Source organism: Podarcis cretensis (genome assembly GCF_951804945.1).
Source record: "Podarcis cretensis genome assembly, chromosome: 8".
Classification (NCBI taxonomy): Eukaryota; Metazoa; Chordata; class Lepidosauria; order Squamata; family Lacertidae; genus Podarcis; species Podarcis cretensis.
The window spans coordinates 35143680-35162168 of record NC_137177.1 but is presented as its reverse complement, the minus strand read 5'-3'; the positions used below and the strand labels follow the sequence as shown (position 1 = coordinate 35162168).

At 44.7% G+C, this 18489-nt stretch overlaps 1 protein-coding gene across 17 annotated transcripts in view; it reads left to right on the top strand.

Moving 5' to 3' along the window:
- MACF1 (microtubule actin crosslinking factor 1) overlaps positions 1-18489 on the top strand; it is a 302261-nt gene that overhangs the window by 135565 nt on the left and 148207 nt on the right. For all 17 annotated transcript variants that reach the window (XM_079988578.1, XM_079988577.1, XM_079988586.1 and 14 more), the window contains 14 exons: positions 3371-3537; positions 3792-3904; positions 5473-5579; positions 6736-6855; positions 8452-8547; positions 9161-9288; positions 9508-9601; positions 10362-10516; positions 10911-11208; positions 12081-12209; positions 13295-13372; positions 14474-14635; positions 17369-17473; positions 18174-18269. In XM_079988578.1, the coding sequence (XP_079844704.1) occupies positions 3371-3537; positions 3792-3904; positions 5473-5579; positions 6736-6855; positions 8452-8547; positions 9161-9288; positions 9508-9601; positions 10362-10516; positions 10911-11208; positions 12081-12209; positions 13295-13372; positions 14474-14635; positions 17369-17473; positions 18174-18269 (1848 nt within the window). The remainder of the gene's footprint in view (positions 1-3370; positions 3538-3791; positions 3905-5472; positions 5580-6735; positions 6856-8451; positions 8548-9160; positions 9289-9507; positions 9602-10361; positions 10517-10910; positions 11209-12080; positions 12210-13294; positions 13373-14473; positions 14636-17368; positions 17474-18173; positions 18270-18489) is intronic.

Genomic DNA, 18489 nt, shown 5'->3' with positions numbered 1-18489 from the left:
AAGATGGAGCTTGGCTCCCAGACAGAAAAAGAATATGGATCTGGGGACCGGTAGGGTCTGATGGAAGCCTTGCAGCATATGGGGCAAAGGCCCAGGGAGCATTTCATGCTCTCTCTCTAAACTGCTCCCTTTCTGCTCTGGAAGCAATTCCCTCTTCCACCCACTGCATTGTGTTGCCAGCAATCCTCTTTTGGCCCTCAAATGTTGTGAATTAAGCAGACCCCTTAGCTTTAGCTAGCAGAGAACCAAATGAAAATTGCCTTTTCGCTGCTTGCTTCAGATCCCTTTTCCTGCCTACCCCACCTAGTCCTGCTTTCGTTGCTGAAGGAGAGTTAGAAGCGTTGAGGATTAGTGGCACCCTGGCTTAGGAATTTCTAAAGGGGAATTGGCTGCGTCCAATGGGACTGGCAGCAAAATATCAGTCCCCTGCTCTTAAATGAATGTGGTGCAGGTAAGGTAACACTTAACCCTGGTTAACATACCAGGCATATCATGAAACCAGGGGCTCAGCCAGAGCCTGGATTTGAGGGCTTATGCCTGGAATTGGGACAGAGAAACAGAGTGGGAGTTGCTGGTGTCTCATCTATCCAGCTTTATCTGAGCCAGCAGATGTAGTTTCAGGGTTGAAGAACCAGGGATGATTCTTCTGGGGGACTTAAACATTCACACCATGGTTACCTTGGTTCAGGGCTTCATGGTCATCATGGGTGAACCTTAATACATTACTGCTCTATTGCATTTGGTAGTGTGTGTGCTTGATCTGTGGTCTGCTATAGAACATGTGTGGAGTGATCTGCTATTAAGTGATCTGTTATCAATTCTTTTGCCATGGTCAGAACAGGGGGTCAGAACACTTGACTTGGTGGTAGCACATCCTTTCTGCAGGATCATTATTATGGTCCATTTCTGGAGAATTAGATAATTAGAGGAATTCTTGAATGCTCTGGGGGACATGGCTTCTGGTCTTGCTGAGGCCCTGATAGCACTATGAAAAGATGAGATGGAGAGGACCATCCATGTGATTGCTCTTAGTGCTGCAGAGCCTGTGAGGCTCTTTGGTCTTCTGGGGAACTGTTAGCTAGTGAAGCAGGCTAGGCGATGGCTGGTGTGCAAGTTCTGCAAGTTACGGAGGAAAAATGATGAAATACAAATGAGTACAGGACATGGTTGTGCTTTCCATGTGGTAGTGAGGGCAGCAAAAAAAAACTTATTTTGCCACCTCATTTTGCATCCTTAAGGAGCTGTCCAGCAGAGTTGTTTTGAGTTTGTATTAAATGTAAAGATGCTATCCCAGGGAAGAGGGGGGTGGGCCCCTCTGTCTCTTGCTATGACAAATTTGCAAAGCATTTTGAGGATAAAGTTGTTCCTGTCAGCTCGAAACGAAGATATGGCTGGACCAACTTCTCTTTCCCATTTTAGAACCAGCTCTATGACTTGAAAATCATTGATTGGTACCTGGAATTAAGCAGACATTTCTGTAATTAGAGCTAATGTATTTATTGTTTTCAGGAGCTATAGATTTGGTGTGTTAAAGGGAATTTTGTTCCCGTCCCCCACTGAAATCATTGTGATGAAAGGTAGTTAATAAATATTTTAACTAAATAATATAGTGAAATAGAAGCAAGACTAGCTTCAGTCTAGAGAACCGGGAGAGGTGAGGGAACTGCCATAACTGTGATTTGCTCAGTTCAGGTATTATGCAGAGTTAACATACATTACATTTGCAAGCACACTTCAAGCTATGGAAGCCTGTACCCAGGTTTGTGACCAACTCTTGGCTCTCTCTCAGGTATTGAGATGTAACACTGAACCATTTTTAAGGGGAAACAAGCAATTTTTTTTTTAAAAAGGTGTTTTATTATTGAGTCTGCTGTTTTTACTACTGTATTCTAGTGATACTAGTGGTTTTTAATAGTGCTGTGTCTTTCTAGTGCTCTGTTTTACAGTTCTGTTAGTGTAAATTGCTTTGGAAACTAGTTTGAAAAGAGGGCTCTATAAATAACGTAAAATAATAATAAACAAATAAGCATGGGGGTCCGCAAGGGCCATGGAAACATCAAGCAAAATTGGTTCTTTAGGTGAATCTAGCCACTTCTTTCAGTTTCCTAAGTACATCTAAAATACCTCCATCCACAGTGTGTCCAAGCTGGTTTGTATAAAGAATATGCACCACAGCAGCTGCACAATGCCACATTTCTCTCTCTAATCTGTCTGATTGCACAGAAATGCACAGCACAGTGGCTGCTTCTGCTTCTGTGAATCTGGAAGGGGGATGGGTGGGATGCTAAGCCATCTGCATTCATCATGGAGGAGGGGGAATGCCCTGATTGGCAGGCAGTGGCTCAGTGATGGACAGATGTTATCTGAACTGCTGGCTGGCACAGGGCTGGCCTTTCTCATCACCCAACCAAGGAGAAAAGTCCTTTAAAAAATACTTTGGTAAATAAAAAAATTTAGGCCATAATATAGCTGCTACTTTCAGTTTCTGCAAGTGTGACATGAAACATGCTAGCCTTGTGAAGCTATGGCCAAGCTTTTGAACAAGCTACATTTAATAATAACACAGTCTGACTCAATGAGACCACCCCTTCCAAATTCCTGGTGCTCGTTGGCAGGGAGAGCAGTAGTAGGTGAAACCAGAGCCAACAAATTCCAGTTTTGTCCCCATCTCCCTCCCTGTTGAGTTCTTCGAGGGGTGGCCCTGAGACCCATGAGGAGTAAACTGACTGGCAGGTGGGGGCTGGACAAGGACAGATTGAGACTATTGAGCCAGTGCATCATTCACCCTAATGCACTAGCCTCCACTGCTTCATCAAATATCTCCCTTTTCTACCTGTGCCAGAACCCCAAGCCAGCTCACGAGACAAAATAATATCTGTTAACAGACAGATGAAATGTAAAGCTTTTATACCAGTTAAAACAAAGATAATATCAACCAATGAGCTGCAATTAAACCAGTCAGAAAGCTCAGCTCTCTCCTTTCTGCACCTTCCTCAGCACCTAAGGTGAGCTGGTTATCTGGCTGCCTGAGGCCAATGGCTTACCTTGACATGCAGCAGGGCCATCCGGCCTTGACCATGCACTCTCACTCCAAGGTGTTTCCTTGCCATAGAAGCTGCCTTGCATCAAGTCAGACCCTTGGTCCACCTAGCTCAGTATGGTCTACAATGAACGTCAGCTGCTCCACAGGGTTTCAGACTGAGGACATTTCCTAGTTCTACCTGGGCCCTTGAACCTGGGACCTTCTGCGGGCAAGGCAGTTGCTCTACCACTGTGCTACAGCCCTTCTTCCCCCAGTAGTTTCACTGTATCTGACATGGTGCTCTGCCAAATGAAACGACTGCTTCAAGGCTGTGGTCTTCTCTTCCAGATCTCTGACATCTACATCAGTGGAGAGTCGGGAGACATGTCCGCCAAAGAAAAGCTCCTTCTATGGACGCAGAAGGTGACGGCGGGCTATGTGGGAGTGAAGTGCACCAATTTCTCATCCTGCTGGAGTGATGGAAAGATGTTCAATGCTATTATTCACAGATACAGGTACGTGTCTGTTTCCCCCGCCCAGCTAGGAGGGCAACCTGGAAAAATGGGAAAACTTCTAAAGCTAAAATGAAATCATGTGCAGATGCTAAATGCTCAAATTCTGCGGTTTGAGTCCCAAATACTGAGATTTCTTACTTTAAATTCTGAAATCTGATTTTGAATACACTTAGAATGTGTTTATCTGTAGCAGAAGTTTCTGACAACAGCAGTCTGCAAATGTGGAATCACATTTTTTTCCCTGTCTCCTGCAGGCCAGATTTAGTGGATATGGAAAGAGTTCAGATTCAGAGCAGCCGAGATAATCTGGAACAGGCCTTCGAGATTGCAGAGCGGCTTGGGGTCACCAGGTTGCTGGATGCAGAAGGTGATGATGGGGCAAGTCAGCTGGGCAAATGCAGTGACTTTTGAGCAGTAGACATGGCATTCTGTTGATGCTTCACTATACAACCTGGCTGCCTCTGAGTAAACTCCACATGCTGGCCTGCTTCTTATGGTTTCAGGGCCAGCCTAATGTTTACTCAGTTGATTCTGATACTTTTCTGAACGAATAAATATAAAGTTTGGGGTGCTGGTGGTGGGAAATCTACCATTTTTTGCTGGTCAGTCTTGTAGTCGGCAGCCTCCTGTCCATCTCCTTCCAAGCCCCCATCCATCTTTTCCTTGGGAAGGGAGTATGCTGTACTGGGTGCTGCTAGCCAAAGGTGCCTGTGGTACTTTCACCCAACAGCATTCAAGATACAAGCACAATGCCCTATCAGAGGGAAGGGTTGGCAGGAAAGCGAGTATTTTCCCACTCTGAAGCATGAAATGTTGGTGGGCAGCTTTGGGGTTGCTAGGTTGGTTTCGCCTTGGTTGCACAGCGGCCAAACAACCCCCAGCTCTCCTCCCAGATTTGAGCCAGGGAGGTGGCAAGGAATGCTGCACACCCACCAGGTGATTCTCACTCACCTCTGCAACTTCAGTGTTGTCAGGGGTAAGGCCTGTTGCTGATCATGCTTGCCAGTGAGCTATGCTTGCCAGTTACCCTTGCCATGGCAAGCAGAATGGTTGAAACTTGATTAGGATAGGGCACAATTGTTTTTGTTGTTTAGCACTGTTCTGTGTATGTTGTGCTTTTAAGCAGTTGCATAAGTTAAAGGACAGGTAGCTGCCTGCAGAGGAGCTCACAGCCTAATTTTTTTACAGTGGAGTGAAGGTAAGAAATGGAGGGAGGAGGAGGCACAGGTACAGCAGAGAGGATCAAATTATGTAGGACCTCTAGAAACACTGTCAGGCATCTATTTATTTTACTGATTTGAATAAATAAATAGATTTGCACTGATTAATCAAGTAAGGCTTCTGCTTAAGATTCATGTCAGATCTGAAGCTCTCTCTTAGAGTTGATTTAAACATTCAGCAGAATTTCATGCTGCTGCTTTCCTTGGGTTGTGTGTTTATCTGTTCTGCTCTCTGTGTATGCAGGATGTGTGTTTGTGTGTGTGTGGTTTATGCAAAAATGTATACGCTCCTTTTTGCTTCAAAAAGGGCTGCTCAAAGTTGCTTACAGAATATAAAAACAAGCATAGAAATGATTAAAGCACATTTAGCAGACTAAAGGCAGCATCAAAGAGGAAAAGCACAGAACCAAAACTAAAAATAAATAAATTTAAATTAGGCTCCCTTCATTCAGAAAATCAGAGTGCCAGGGAAGAAGAATTCTAGGCTAGCTTGTTTTCATTGTGCAAGGAGTATTCTCTCCTCCACAGTAGAGCTTTGAAACCTTTAATCACACACATAAGTGAATATTGAAGTTGTACAGTCCAGGAAAATCTTTATGTGGTTTGGCTCTTGGGATGTATTTTTATGAATAGGAACACAAAGCTACCTTTCATGCTTCAGTTCTTCTTTTCAGTCCACCCATTTGACTGCTTCATTCTTTCCCCTTTCTTCTAGATGTGGATGTTCCCTCACCAGATGAAAAGTCTGTGATAACTTATGTGTCTTCAATTTACGATGCCTTTCCCAAAGTTCCAGAGGGAGGAGAAGGCATAAGTGCCACCGTAAGCTTTGCTGCTGCTTTTTCATTCTGATGAGACCATCCTTGCACATGAATGGCTTTTGGAATGGGCCATTCCAAAATGTTTTGGAAATTGCTCTCAGGAAATGGATAATGTGCATATGTTGATTTGGATGAGCGGGTGGGCAATTAGCTGGGGGGAAAACAGGAACCTTGACTAATCAAAATTTGGACAATGTGCTTCTACAGTATTGGGAAGAATGCTTCAGAAATCCATACCATACCGTTATATGTCCAACCAAAATGTCATAAAGTTAAGTGCAAGCTTTTGGGTTCTCCAGAACTATTTATAATGCTTGATGGTAAACAAAGAGGGAAAGAGGTGGAGAAAAATGCATATATTTGATGGTGAAGCCCTCTCAGTCTGCATCTTGTAAGAGTTAAATTGGAGTGAGGGGTGAAGTAGCAGACAGTCAGCTGAGGCTGTACCTGCTGTTTAGGTATCAGGTACTGAGGCCCCTTGCGTAGCAAAAAAAGATAGACTGTGGCTGTTCTGCTACCTGTGTAAGTTGAAACACCATTACCTAGGTCTGTCCTTTATCCTTATGGGAAACACACAGGTTCCTTCAGAGGCAGACAACACAGAAGCTAGGTGGGCTTGTATTGACAAAAGTTGAGGTTGGTGGTTTGCTCCATTACAAGAAGAAGAAGTCAGTAGAAACCCAATCAGGTAGCCACACCTAGCAGTTGAAGAGGATGTTCCCCCTGAGAATAAAGTTCCATCTCCAGGTGGCATAAAATCCTCTCCCTTCAGATCAGGATCCTATTCCTGAATGGATGTGTAGCTCTGAAAAAGCATCACAAAAAGGGGAAGTGGTTGTCCTTTTACTGCAAAAGGCCGGACAAAGACTTGCAAAGCTTTAAACTAAAGGAGTGGCCATTCCTGGAGACCTGGGACTTGATGGCCCTGTTGCTGGGCTCTGAGACCTTGATCCATACCAAATTGGATGGACACCATCTCTGGCAGCAAGCTGGGTGTTACCTGATACAGTATTCTGAGACACTCAGTGGAAAGCATGCACCTTCATGTCTCGTCCTTTCTCCAATTTGGCTTAATATTTTGTCTACTGTTCGTTTAGAGCAGTTACTTCCTAATCATTTATCTCACATAAAAGGCTGTTCTTTCCCTCTTTCTGTAGGAAGTGGACACAAGGTGGTTAGAATACCAGAACCATATAGATTCTCTCATCTCCTGGATCAAGCAGCACACGATAATGATGTCTGACAAATCTTTTCCCCAGAACCCTGTAGAGCTCAAGGTAAACTTCAGATCCGTTTTCTCTAGCCTTGCCTTGTATGCTTCCTTATGTGAGCCCCCCACTCTGCTCTTCACTGAATGATTATTGTTATCTTTCCTCAAAATCTAAATCAGAATATTTATTGGTATGTGCATGGGGCAAATCATAGCTCAGGTTTGGTTCATACAATCCCTGAACTGACTTCCAATGATAAGCTTAGCAACTAAGGTACAAAGAGCCACTAATCCCCCAAAGATCAGAGAGATTCTCTCTTCCTCTCAGCCTGTGTCATCTGTAGCAATCTTATAATTTCTATTGTGTGTGGAGGTCACACTTGTGGAGAAATGGTCTCACTGGTGAATGATCCAGAACTGACACTGCAAATCTCTTGCTCATGTAGACAGTAGTTACTAGTGTAGGACAGGTGCCCTTGGGACTCCCCCATGTGCCATCTGTGTGTCTTCCTCAACTGCCTGGTTGGAATGTGCCCTTGGATTATGATAATGCCTTTTCCTTGTCTGGGTGGAGAACAGAGGGGTGTTTGTGTGCCTGGCTTTTGCATGGCTGGAATGCAGCATGCTGTGCAAAGGGTTAAGGTCTTTACCAAAGGTGTCATGGGCTTTGAAGACACTCGTACTCAGGACACAAGGGAGAAATGTGCTAGGAGGAAGGCATGCTTGGCAAATCCAAACCGTGATCAGCTCCCGCCCGGAGACCAATGTTCCCACTGTGGAAGGACGTGTGGATCCAGAATTGGCCTCCACAGTCACTTACGGACTCATTGTTAATGGTTTATGGAAGACACTCTTACTCATCTACGAGTGATCGCCAAAGAAGAAAAGAAGATGATGATACATGTTGCTCCACCTGTTTTTCCTTCTAGACCAACCCCCTAGTGGCATGTGTCCACTATAAGGTTATCTCATAAAGCGACCCTTGGGCTGAAAAAGGCTCCCTGTCCACATAGTGCAGAGTACAGTGATCTGAAAGCAAATACTAGGAGCATGCTAGGTGTTTGTGGATCAGAAGGCTGGAAAGAAGGGGGCATAGCTCATGAATTAGAACATCTGCTTCATATGCAGAAGGTCTCAGGTTCAATCCCCAGCAGTATCTCCAGGTAGGGCTGGGAAAGACTGCCTGTTCGTGACCCTGGAGAGTCACTGCCAATCAGCATAGAGGTTACTGCACTAGATGAACTGATTGCCTGACTTGCTGTAAGGAAGCTTTCTGTGTTTCTAGCTGCAGATGACTCAAGTGAGTGAGCCAAGTCAGGGCAAAACAGTTAACCAGTCTATTGAGGAGACAAATAATGTTGATCACTTTGGAACCCAGATCTTGGCAAGATCTGTCCACTAAGGCTCCCCAGGGATTGGGGTCCACCTTGCATCTCTGTTGAGACTAATGACAAAGACCCAGGCAGCACTGAGCATCTCTCCCAGTTTCCTTCCATATCTTTTTGCCTTCTGTCTGTTCATTCTTCAGGGATACTCTGTGGGTGAGGATGGGACACCTTTCCCCCCCTATACTGTAAGGGCTAATAGATGCTGCATATTTCCCCCACTTCCATGAGTAAAGTGATTTGCTGCATGATGACCCCTTTGCTCTCTATTCTTGCAGGCACTTTATAACCAGTACATACACTTCAAAGAAACAGAGATCCCAGCAAAACAGCAAGAAAAACGAAGCATTGAGGATCTGTATAAACTACTGGAGGTGAGACAGGTTCTTGGATGAACGGGCAGTTCTTTTAAACATTAGAAAGAGTTTGGTGGACTTTAGTCACATTTGTTCAGCTTGTGTTTATCCTTCAGCAGCCTACCCAGCCTTCTTCATATATCTCTTTGGTTTTTGTCCTTCCTAGTCCCAACCTTATTCTTAAAAAAAATTGTTGTTTGTTCCTTGGTCTTATAGTTTCTTAGCCATTGTTGCATCTCCCTTATTTGCTAGAGCCAGGGGAAGACTATCACAGTAGGAAGTTACCTAGGCTCATATCTTTATTTTATTTATTACATTAATATCCCTCCTTTTCCACCAAGGGGCTCAGGGTGGCATATATGGTTCTCCCCTCCCTGCTCCCCATTTTAACCTCACAACTGTGGTAGATTAAAATGAGAGACATAGACTTGCCCAAGCTCATCCAGTGTGAGCTTTGTGACTGAGTGGGGATTTGAACTTGAGCCTCCCTGGTCATAGTCCAGCACTCTAACCACTACACTGTACCACGTTGGCTCTCATCTTGGCTTGTGCTTGGGCACGGGTAGAGTGAGTCCACAAAGGCCAGTCTCTGGGCCTGAAGAAACAGTTCCTCTCCATTTGTGCTTTCCAGACCTGGATTGAATTTGGGCGCCTTAAGCTGCCGCAGGGCTATCACCCCAATGACGTGGAGGAAGAATGGGGCAAGCTCATCATAGAAATGCTGGAACGTGAGAAGTTGCTGCGGCCAGCCGTGGAAAGGTAGGTGGTGAACTGTTGAACGGGATGACTAAGAACACCCTTTCCCTGCCAGCTGGCAATGAAGTCCTTTGTGATGTAGAAAGTAGCATTAAAAACAATTAAACAGATGTCATAATCAATGGTATATAAAACATAAATTCTAATGAATAAATATTCCACTTTTAAAAGTTTTTTTCTGGCTTTCTGTTTTAATTCTGGTGACTGACACGCTTCCTACAGGTTGGAGCTGCTGCTACAGATTGCAAACAAAATCCAGAATGGGACTCTCAGCTGCGAAGAGAAACTTACCCTGGCAAGGAACACACTTCAAGCTGTGAGTCTTTCCCTTCTGTTATTCAGCTCTCCCTGATATTCTCTCAGATCCACTCCTGCAGGGTCTCAACATGACAAATGAAGGCAGTCAAGACCTCTCAGCTTTCAATCAGCAACAAAACTTGTAGATTCTCTAACTAGGAAAATGCACATATAGAACAAAAGGTTTGGGTGGCTAGAGGAGTTTAATATGTTGGATTTAACACTGCCTCCAGCTCCCAAAGCTTCCTCACTTGTCTATTATCCCCCCCCCCCCCTTGCTATCAGGAACACACAGCTCTCTTATCTGTAGGAGCTGGATGTTGTATTCCTTGGTCTTTCCTTAGGCCTCTCCTTCCTACCTCCATTCTTCCCACAAGCCTTGCTCCTCTGCCATTCTTCCTCCAGCCTCTGTGTTTTTGTCTTTTGCTCACTCAGCACCCTACCCACCAGCCTCATTACCTCCAATATCTGAAGTGCTCCTGGCCCCTCTGCCCACTTCAGGCATGAAACTTGCTCTCATTTCTAGCTCCCTTTCAAGTGCAGCCAAACTAGATTTTCATGCCCTGCGCACATTGTATTACTTGACATCTTAAGGATAAACTAGAATGTTCATGAATATTCTACAACATCATGTCAGCTCAGCTCAATGGGACTTGCAAGTGATGGCTATTTATTTGCTTTTAAAATATGAGCTTCTGCATGTTAGTCAGATCTGCTTGTTCTAGAAATACACTTCAAAGTGAGAAACTCTGTGATAACCTCAAATCCTCTCCTGCCAGGATGAAGCGCACCTGGAGTCGGGCCAGTTGGTGCAATATGAATCTGACGTCGTCATGTACCTCCAGGAGTGTGAAGGGCTCATCCGCCAACTACAGGTGGATGTTCAGATACTCCGGGATGAGAATTACTACCAGCTGGAGGAGCTGGTCTTCAAGTAAGGCGTTTCATGTGTGGAGCCAAGGAATGAGGGTGTGGGTTATATTCAGCTGGGCTCAGAAGGAGCATTTGGTGAACAAGAATGTTCTGATAGATGACATGCACTGTCAATGCAGTCCTGGTGGTGGTGGAACGAGTTTGGCAAATTTAAGCCAAAAATGTCTTGGGGAAACACCTTATTTGGGGCAGGGGGAGCAGAAGAGATTAGTATGTTGGGTCATCTTTCAAAAGCTCTTACCCCATCCTGAGGAAGTGTGCAGAAATGGGGTGGTGATGGTGGGTGTGTCTGGCTCGTGTGTGCAGGAACCTGCCCTGGTTGGAGAATGACCTTGTATCCCACAACCTCATCGACATTCTCCATTCTGCCCCCCCTCGCTTGATTTCTCTCCCAGGATTGTGAGGCTTCAGGACGAACTGGTGACATTGAGACTGGAATGCACTAACCTCTATCGGAAGGGGCACTTCTCCTCCCCTTCTTCCTTGGATTTTGTCCAGCCTTCCTCCCTGAGCACCAGGCACCTTAAGGCTGAGCCCTTGCTGAAGGGAACGCACACAACAGCCACCACTGCCTCTACCTCCTGGTTCCGGAAGCCAATGACCCGTGCAGAGCTGGTGGCCATTTCATCCTCCGAAGATGAGGGCAACCTCCGGTTTGTGTACGAGTTGCTCTCTTGGGTGGAAGAGATGCAGGTGTGTTGTTTAATGTTAAACAAAACATAATTCAGGTGATGAGGTGTTTGTGTGGGCAGAACTGATGACGTTTTCAAATGCTTGGTGTGATCACTTAATATTCATTCTTTAAATCACTTTATTGTTTAAGGAGGCCTGGTTTGCACTGTCTTTTGCCAACCTGACATTGCCTAGGTGTTTTGGACTGCATTTCCCATTGGCCAGTACTGGTTTAGCAGGGTGAAATGTACTATAACTTTTAAGTCCTCCATCAGACAATTCATTGGGAATGACTAGGGAAGTCTTAAACTGGCTTTAAATTATGCCCTGGCTAATGTTCTTGAGCAGCTTCCACGAATGCCTCTCTGAGTGTCCTTGAGAGGTCGGTCCAAAGCTGACTTAGTTAACTGCATGTGCCCAGTTTCTTTTAATGGGACAGAGAAAAGGAAGCTGTCCTTAATTTACATATTTTTTAAAAAGCCCCATGAGAAGAACCCTGCTGGAATAAGGCCAAACACCTGTTCAGTCCAGCATCCGGTTCTCACAGTGGCCAACCAGATGCCTCTGAGAAGCTTGAAAGCAGGACCAACATTCAACAGCACTCATCCTCCCTTGTGCTCCCCAGCAACTGGCATTCAGAGGCATACTGCTTTCAACTGTGAGGGCAGAATTGAGTCCTTTTGGGTATTAACCTTTGGGCTAGTATCCCAGTTCACCTTGGTGAATTTCTTGATAAACAACAGTTTCCAGAAGAATGGCATGACATGGTAGGAGTGTGATGCTTTCTACCTCTTAATAATTGGGTTGCAGCAAGCAACGGTTAGCTGCTGTTGTTTTTGCCCACAATTCAGCTGGGAAATGCTGACAGGTTGCCTCTTCTGTGCTGGTTTCAGATGAAGCTGGAGCGGGCTGAATGGGGGAGCGACTTGCCAAGTGTAGAATCCCAACTGGAAGTCCAGCGCCATGTCCACAGCAGTGTGGAAGACCTAGGCTCCAGTGTGAAAGAGGCCAGGATGTATGAGGTAAGCAGGGACACCTGGGCTGGGGTGTGAAGGGCGGCAAGACTGGTTTAGCTCACATCAAGAAAGGCGTGGAGGTTCCAGAGCAGCTCCAAAGAAGACAAGCAAAGTGTTGTTGGAGAGCATAATGTGGGAGGAAAGAACTGGAGGAGGAGGAGCTGATTTTCGCTTGAAGGAAGGATCCTCCTGCTGCAGGAAGGAGTTGCTTTAGAGTAGCCTTTTCCTCTCTAGCTTGCACTCAGCTCCAGATGCTTTGGATGTCAACTCCCACCACAAACATGATGGTTGGGATGGTTGGAGTTACAGCCCAAAACATTTGGAGCTGGTCACCAACTTTATGGGGAAGGTGGCCTGGGGGCCTTTATATGCAAGCTATTTACACTTGGTTTTGGAGAAGCAAAAATATAAATCTGTAGAATTAGAGAGATAGCCAAGATTTCTTTTGTTAGCTTGAGCTTTTCTGCCCCACTAAGTTCATGTTCCTGAGAGGAGATCTCATGCAGTTGTTGCTGAATTGGGGCCTCTGGGGTGTGTTGCTCTAAGGATAAAATACATTCTAAGGCAGGGGTTGCGCTCTAGAATTTGTTGGACTCCAGCTCCCATTAGCCCCAGCAAGCATGACTAACATTCACAAATTATAGGAGTTGTAGTCCAGGGACATTAGGCTACCACTGCTCCAAAGGGGAAACACATCTTGGGACAGTCTGTGTGTGTGGAGGGTTTTGATAGTGTGAAAATGGGCCCTGAGGAGGATTGGGAATAAGTTCCATGGCTAAAAGGGACACATAGAAGTCTGCTGTGCTCAGACTTCATTGTGCTGCTTTCAACAGGCCATCTGCCAGGGATTATTAGCTGTGATTCCTGCACTGCATGGGGTTGGACTAGATGATCCTTGGGGTCCCTTACAACTCTACAATTCTGTGATTCTATATTTTACGATGCATGCAAGATTTGGGAAAGTGGAGAGATAAGGAAGAGACGAGAGAATTTCAATAGGACCTCCAGCTCTCTGTGCATTTCTAGTTAGGCGTGTAACTTTTGAGCTGCTTCTGATCCTCTTCATTTTCTCTTCCTCCTGTTTTTTAAAGAGTAAAATGTCTCAGAATTTCCACACTAGTTACACAGAGACACTGGGGAAGCTGGAGACGCAGTACTGCAAACTGATGGTGAGTTGTATTTTGGGTTGATTTCTGTAGCCAGCAAAGTGTCAGGGAACCTCATTCAAGTTCACAAGTTGTTGGAAGCCCCTCAAAGCTGTAAATTGCAACTTGATTCATGGAGGCTTAAAATTTTTGCCTGTGTGCCTGAAACCCTTCCTGTGCAATCTCTTTTAAATAAAGGTTTGTCTGTTCCTTGTTTTGTGGTTCACAATCTACCTCACATCTTCAAGGAGTGCTTCTGTGGCAGAAGAATGAGAAAGTCTCCTTTTAAGAATCACTTGCTATGCAGTCTTTTCATTGATTTAGTTAAAGCACTTTTCTCCTGTGCTTCACCCCGCTGCCACTGCCTCCCCAAAAGAAAAGAAAGGCTTATATCAATATGAAGTCAGTTCCTGCCCTCAGATTTATAACACAAAAGGAAAGGGGATTGGAAAGAATGAGGAAAAATAGCAAAGGCACAACTTATTTGTAACTAATAAGTTGAGCTTTTGCTATTTTGTAATGACCAGCTGGAATGGCAAGAGTTCAGCAATTTGAGGACCCTAAAGTTGATCCAATGGAGAGGCCTTGCATTTCTGTCTCTCCCTCTGCTTTGTTCCTTGGGAAATATCATACTGTCCCCACTCCCTGGTACAATAACAGTAATTGCTGTGTTAGAAAGCAGATAAGTCATGCTGCTGCCAGGGCTATCCGTTTAGATACATTTCTTCTTCTTCTTCTTCTTCTTCTTCTCCTCCTCCTCCTCCTCCTCCTCCTCCTCCTTCTCCTTCTCCTTCTCCTTCTCCTTCTCCTCCAATAGACAAAGTAGCATGCCAATATAATAACAACAAAAATGATGCCTTTGGCAGTCACACATGTAAAATGTAATAGGAGAGCATGTAAAAAAAAGTTTGAAGAATAACTTGACAGTGTGGGGATTTCTGACAAGGCATCTGGGAAGGAGGGTGGTCAGCATCAGAAGAGCCCGGCTGCTGGTTCAGGCCAAAGGGGGCCCTGAAGTCCAGAATCCTGTCCTCACAGTCGCCAGCCAGAAGCCTTTGGGAGGCCCTCAAGCAGACAATCCCTAGAGTGGCAGGAAATGTAACAAAGTATGTTGTCTTTTTGCAGGAAACCTCCAGCTTCCGACTACACCACCTCCAGAGTTTGTATGGGTTTGTGTCTCGAGCGACGACTGAGCTAATTTGGCTCAATGAAAAGGAAGAAGAGGAGCTGGCGTATGACTGGAGTGACAATAATCCCAATATGGCTGCCAAGAAGAATTATTTCTCGGTGAGTAGGAGGGGCTGGATGTGGCCAAGTGTTTGCAGTGCCTCTATGGTGTTCTGTATTCTGGAAGCGGCAGAGTTCCACATTTCTCAATTAAGCTCTGTGTTCAGGAAAACTTACAGGTTTCAGTTTATTTTCTCAGAAGTGCCTTATTTTGCTTGTGCTTCCTTTTGAAATTCCCTGGTCAAGTTGCTGGGTGATATTCAACTAAGTTTTTCTCAGAGTAGACCCATTGAAATGAATGAACATGAATGAGTACATTAATTTTCATAGGTCTGCTCTGAGTAAAAAATAATAATTGACTATCACCCATAGTGCCAGTGAGTTTCGTCAGTTTTCAAAACTTTATTTTACCTTAAAAGTTTATATCCAACTTTGCTTATATGTTTGAACCAAAGCAGCTTATAGTAAAAATGGGTGGGGTGTTATCAACAAAAATGCTGTTCAGCATGAATTAATAGTAGTAGTATCAACAACCCCATTGAGAAGCAACCCCCACACTCAAAAAATAACTAAATCAAGCCCAAAGGCTTTCATAAAGAGGGAAATCTTAGCTTGGATGCAAGTACTGGGGCTTAGCAGGCTATTGCTCCGTAAAATAACCAGCCTCCCAGTCATTTAAGGCTTTGATGGTAAGAAGCTTCAATCACCTTGAGTTGATGATCCCCTTCATCATGGCCGAGAACAGATTTAAACCTTCTCACACCCCACACCCAAATTTTCTATTCTTGCCCAAATGCGAATTGCTCTCAGTGCTCAGAGTTCTTGCAGGCAGTGGGGCTGTAAAACAGCTGTGGCCAGCCTATGGCTGATCTACAGAATACATTATCCCTTTTTTTTTTTTTAAATGATATTTATTAAGATTTTCCATAAAATCTTTTTCCCAATAACATCTTTTCAGGACTTCCCCTCCCCTCCCCCTCCTGTATTCCAATTCTTACAAATAAACAAAAGAGAATTTCAACAAGTTCTTATCCCAAATTTAAACTTATTATCATTGACTCAATTTTAAAAATATTTTCCCATCCCCTAAAATCGACCTGTTCCCTTCCGCGAGTTCCCCCCTTTAATATGCAATACAGATTACATTAGAAGAAAACTAAAAATAATAATAATAATAATTTTACGCCCTTTGGATTCCAAATTTCCCTCCCCCCTTTCCCGGTTGCGTTCCCAATGTTCCTCAACGTCTGATATCTTCCTGGAGTTCCCACATCTCTCTAAACCATAGTCCTTTCCCAGTCATCTTTAGTTTCGAATGTCCAATCTTGGAAGGAGTCTGTCTCAAAAAAGGCCCATTTCTTCCATCCAGATTTTTATATCTAGGAGTGAAAGCTCCAATTTTATTCCTTTAAACCTGTCAAATCTGGATGTCCCAAATGTTCCCACTTCCAACTTTGTCCAGTTCTTATTATTTTTGTTGTTCTTGTTGATCTCACTCCTCCTTTTTTTTTTTCTTTTTCCCTGCTCTCCTGCACAAATGTTCCAATTCCAAAAGCTTCTAATTCCTCTGCAGAGGCTTGTTATTCAAGAACAAAACATTACGTCAAGTCCTTTTCATTCTTCAATAGATAAATCTATTGCCTCCTTTAGTGCGTAGACCTCTGTAGACAAAATAGTGTTCCATTTCTGCAGTTTCCCAGGAGATAGAAAGTTCTGGTCAAATTCCCCGCCAACAATACTTGTAATGTCCCTCGGCTCCTCTAGGTGGATTGCAATAACTAAATTCCCTTCCAGATCACGTCCACCAGTCAAAATAACTTGTTATTCCTTGTTTGTAACAATTTGTATCCAATTTATAACAAATGTAACTGGCAAAGTCCTCGTAACAAAGATCTCTATTTTATTCTTCCGCTTTGACAGCTCTTTGACAGCTGTCAAAACCTCTATTTCTCTTCTCCCGGCGCTCTCACAAATCGCTCCCAGGGTTCCGGGGGGGGGGGGGTTGCTTTTTAATTCAATTCCACCTTTCTCCTCCAGCTCAGTCTTATGATTTTCCCTCGCGAAGTTAATAACTTTGTCAAAATAGGGTTGCACTCGATCTTAGTTATCAAATCCTTTGCTTTAACTCTTCTACAACGGGGGGGGGGGCTGACTTCCTTTTTGTGCCTCCCCCGCTCGCTCCGAATTTTTTTAAAAAATTTATCCCCCTTTTTAGTCCAGGTTCCGATTACTCACGGGTTATTCTTTTAAGTCCAGATTTTCAATAGAAGAAGTCAGCGCTCTCCGTCGAATGGCATGCGGCTTCGCTCGGCAGGGGAAGCGAAGGACTCAAAGCACCCCCCCCCGTCACCCGCTCCGCAGCCTTTAAAAAGGCTCCTTCGCGGGTCGGGGGGCGCAAAAGGTGCCAGCCGAGTCACCATGTCCATGGGTTTCAGCGCCCACGGTTTTTGAGGGTCCCCGCGTCGCCGGTGCGGTAGGACCCAGCCCCTGCCGAGCAGGCTCCCTCCGGAGCTCGGAGGGAGTCCGCCATTCGGCGATGGCGCCAACCCGGAAGTCCCAGAATACATTATCCCTGACCAATGGCTGATGGACATTGTAGTCCAACAACATCTGGAGAGCCACAAGTTCCCTTTTCCTGCTGTGAAGTTTCATGGCTATGGTTTCCAATACTGCCGCACGTCTGCGTTGCCTCCTGCCACTCTTCCTGTGATGCCTACCAACGGAGAGGCAAACCTATTGTCTGATTTTGCTATAGTGAATGTTATTGGTCCTCTTTGTGTTTCTGCTATGCAGGAGCTCACAATGGAGCTAGAGGAGAAACAGGATGTGTTTCGCTCCCTGCAAGACACAGCTGAGATACTGTCATTGGAGAATCACCCAGCCAAGCAGACTGTGGAGGTAAGAGATAGCTTGGAGGGAGGCATGCTTTGGTGTTATGATTGTGAGCACTTTAACCTGTGTGTTATGCAAGACAACTTCATAGGATATCTTGATGTATTTCAGTACGACTGCATCTTCCGCACATTAATTTGTGCCTTTTCAACCTTCCATGGTTGAAGGCTAGCTGGTTGAAATTGCACAGATTAAATGCACACAAGGTTTTCCTGGCTTGAAAAGAGCTTTTCACCTCTCTGCCTTGCTTACTGGGCAAGGCCCTCTTGTCATGCCAACTCTGGAATCTTGGGTATTGTTGCATGAGATCTTGTGGGAACTCAGTCAGCCCTATGGGATTGTGTGAGAGCATCCCAGAGCTGGTGTACTGAGCGAGCTTTGCCTGGTAAGCAAGGCAGAGAGCTTAAAACCTCTTTGTGTGAGTTGGCATGACAAGAGGGCCTTGTGAAAACAGCTGTTTTGAAGCCTTTTGTTACAGCCAGTTGCCCCTTCTTGTATTCCTGAACATAAGCCTTGATTGTGTGGCCAATTTTACTTTATTTAAAATATTTCTTGACTACCCTTCATCCAAACAGGGTGGTCTTACAATGGGCATGAATAAAACTGGTGATACCTATGCAAATTCAGCAAAGGTCTGAGCAGGCTGTAGTTGTTGTATGCAATTGTACAAAAAATGCTCTTTTGTCTGTTGTTTGTTTTTTCACAGGCATACAGTGCAGCAGTGCAGACCCAGTGGCAGTGGATCAAGCAGTTGTGCTTGTGTGTGGATCAGCATGTGAAGGAGAACACAGCTTACTTTCAGGTACAGGGAGTTCTCCGCGGCTGCACATCAGCGGTTAACTCATGAAGGCAAAACTAATGCCCTGTTGAAAATTTCTCCCACTTTTTTTTCAGCCATTCTCCATCAATTAATAAGAAAAGAAATGGCATTCAAAAATGATTAAATGGCAGAGGAAATATGTGTGATAATTTCAAGGATAGGGTGCAGGGATTTTCTTACACTATCCTTGATAGGGTGGCGC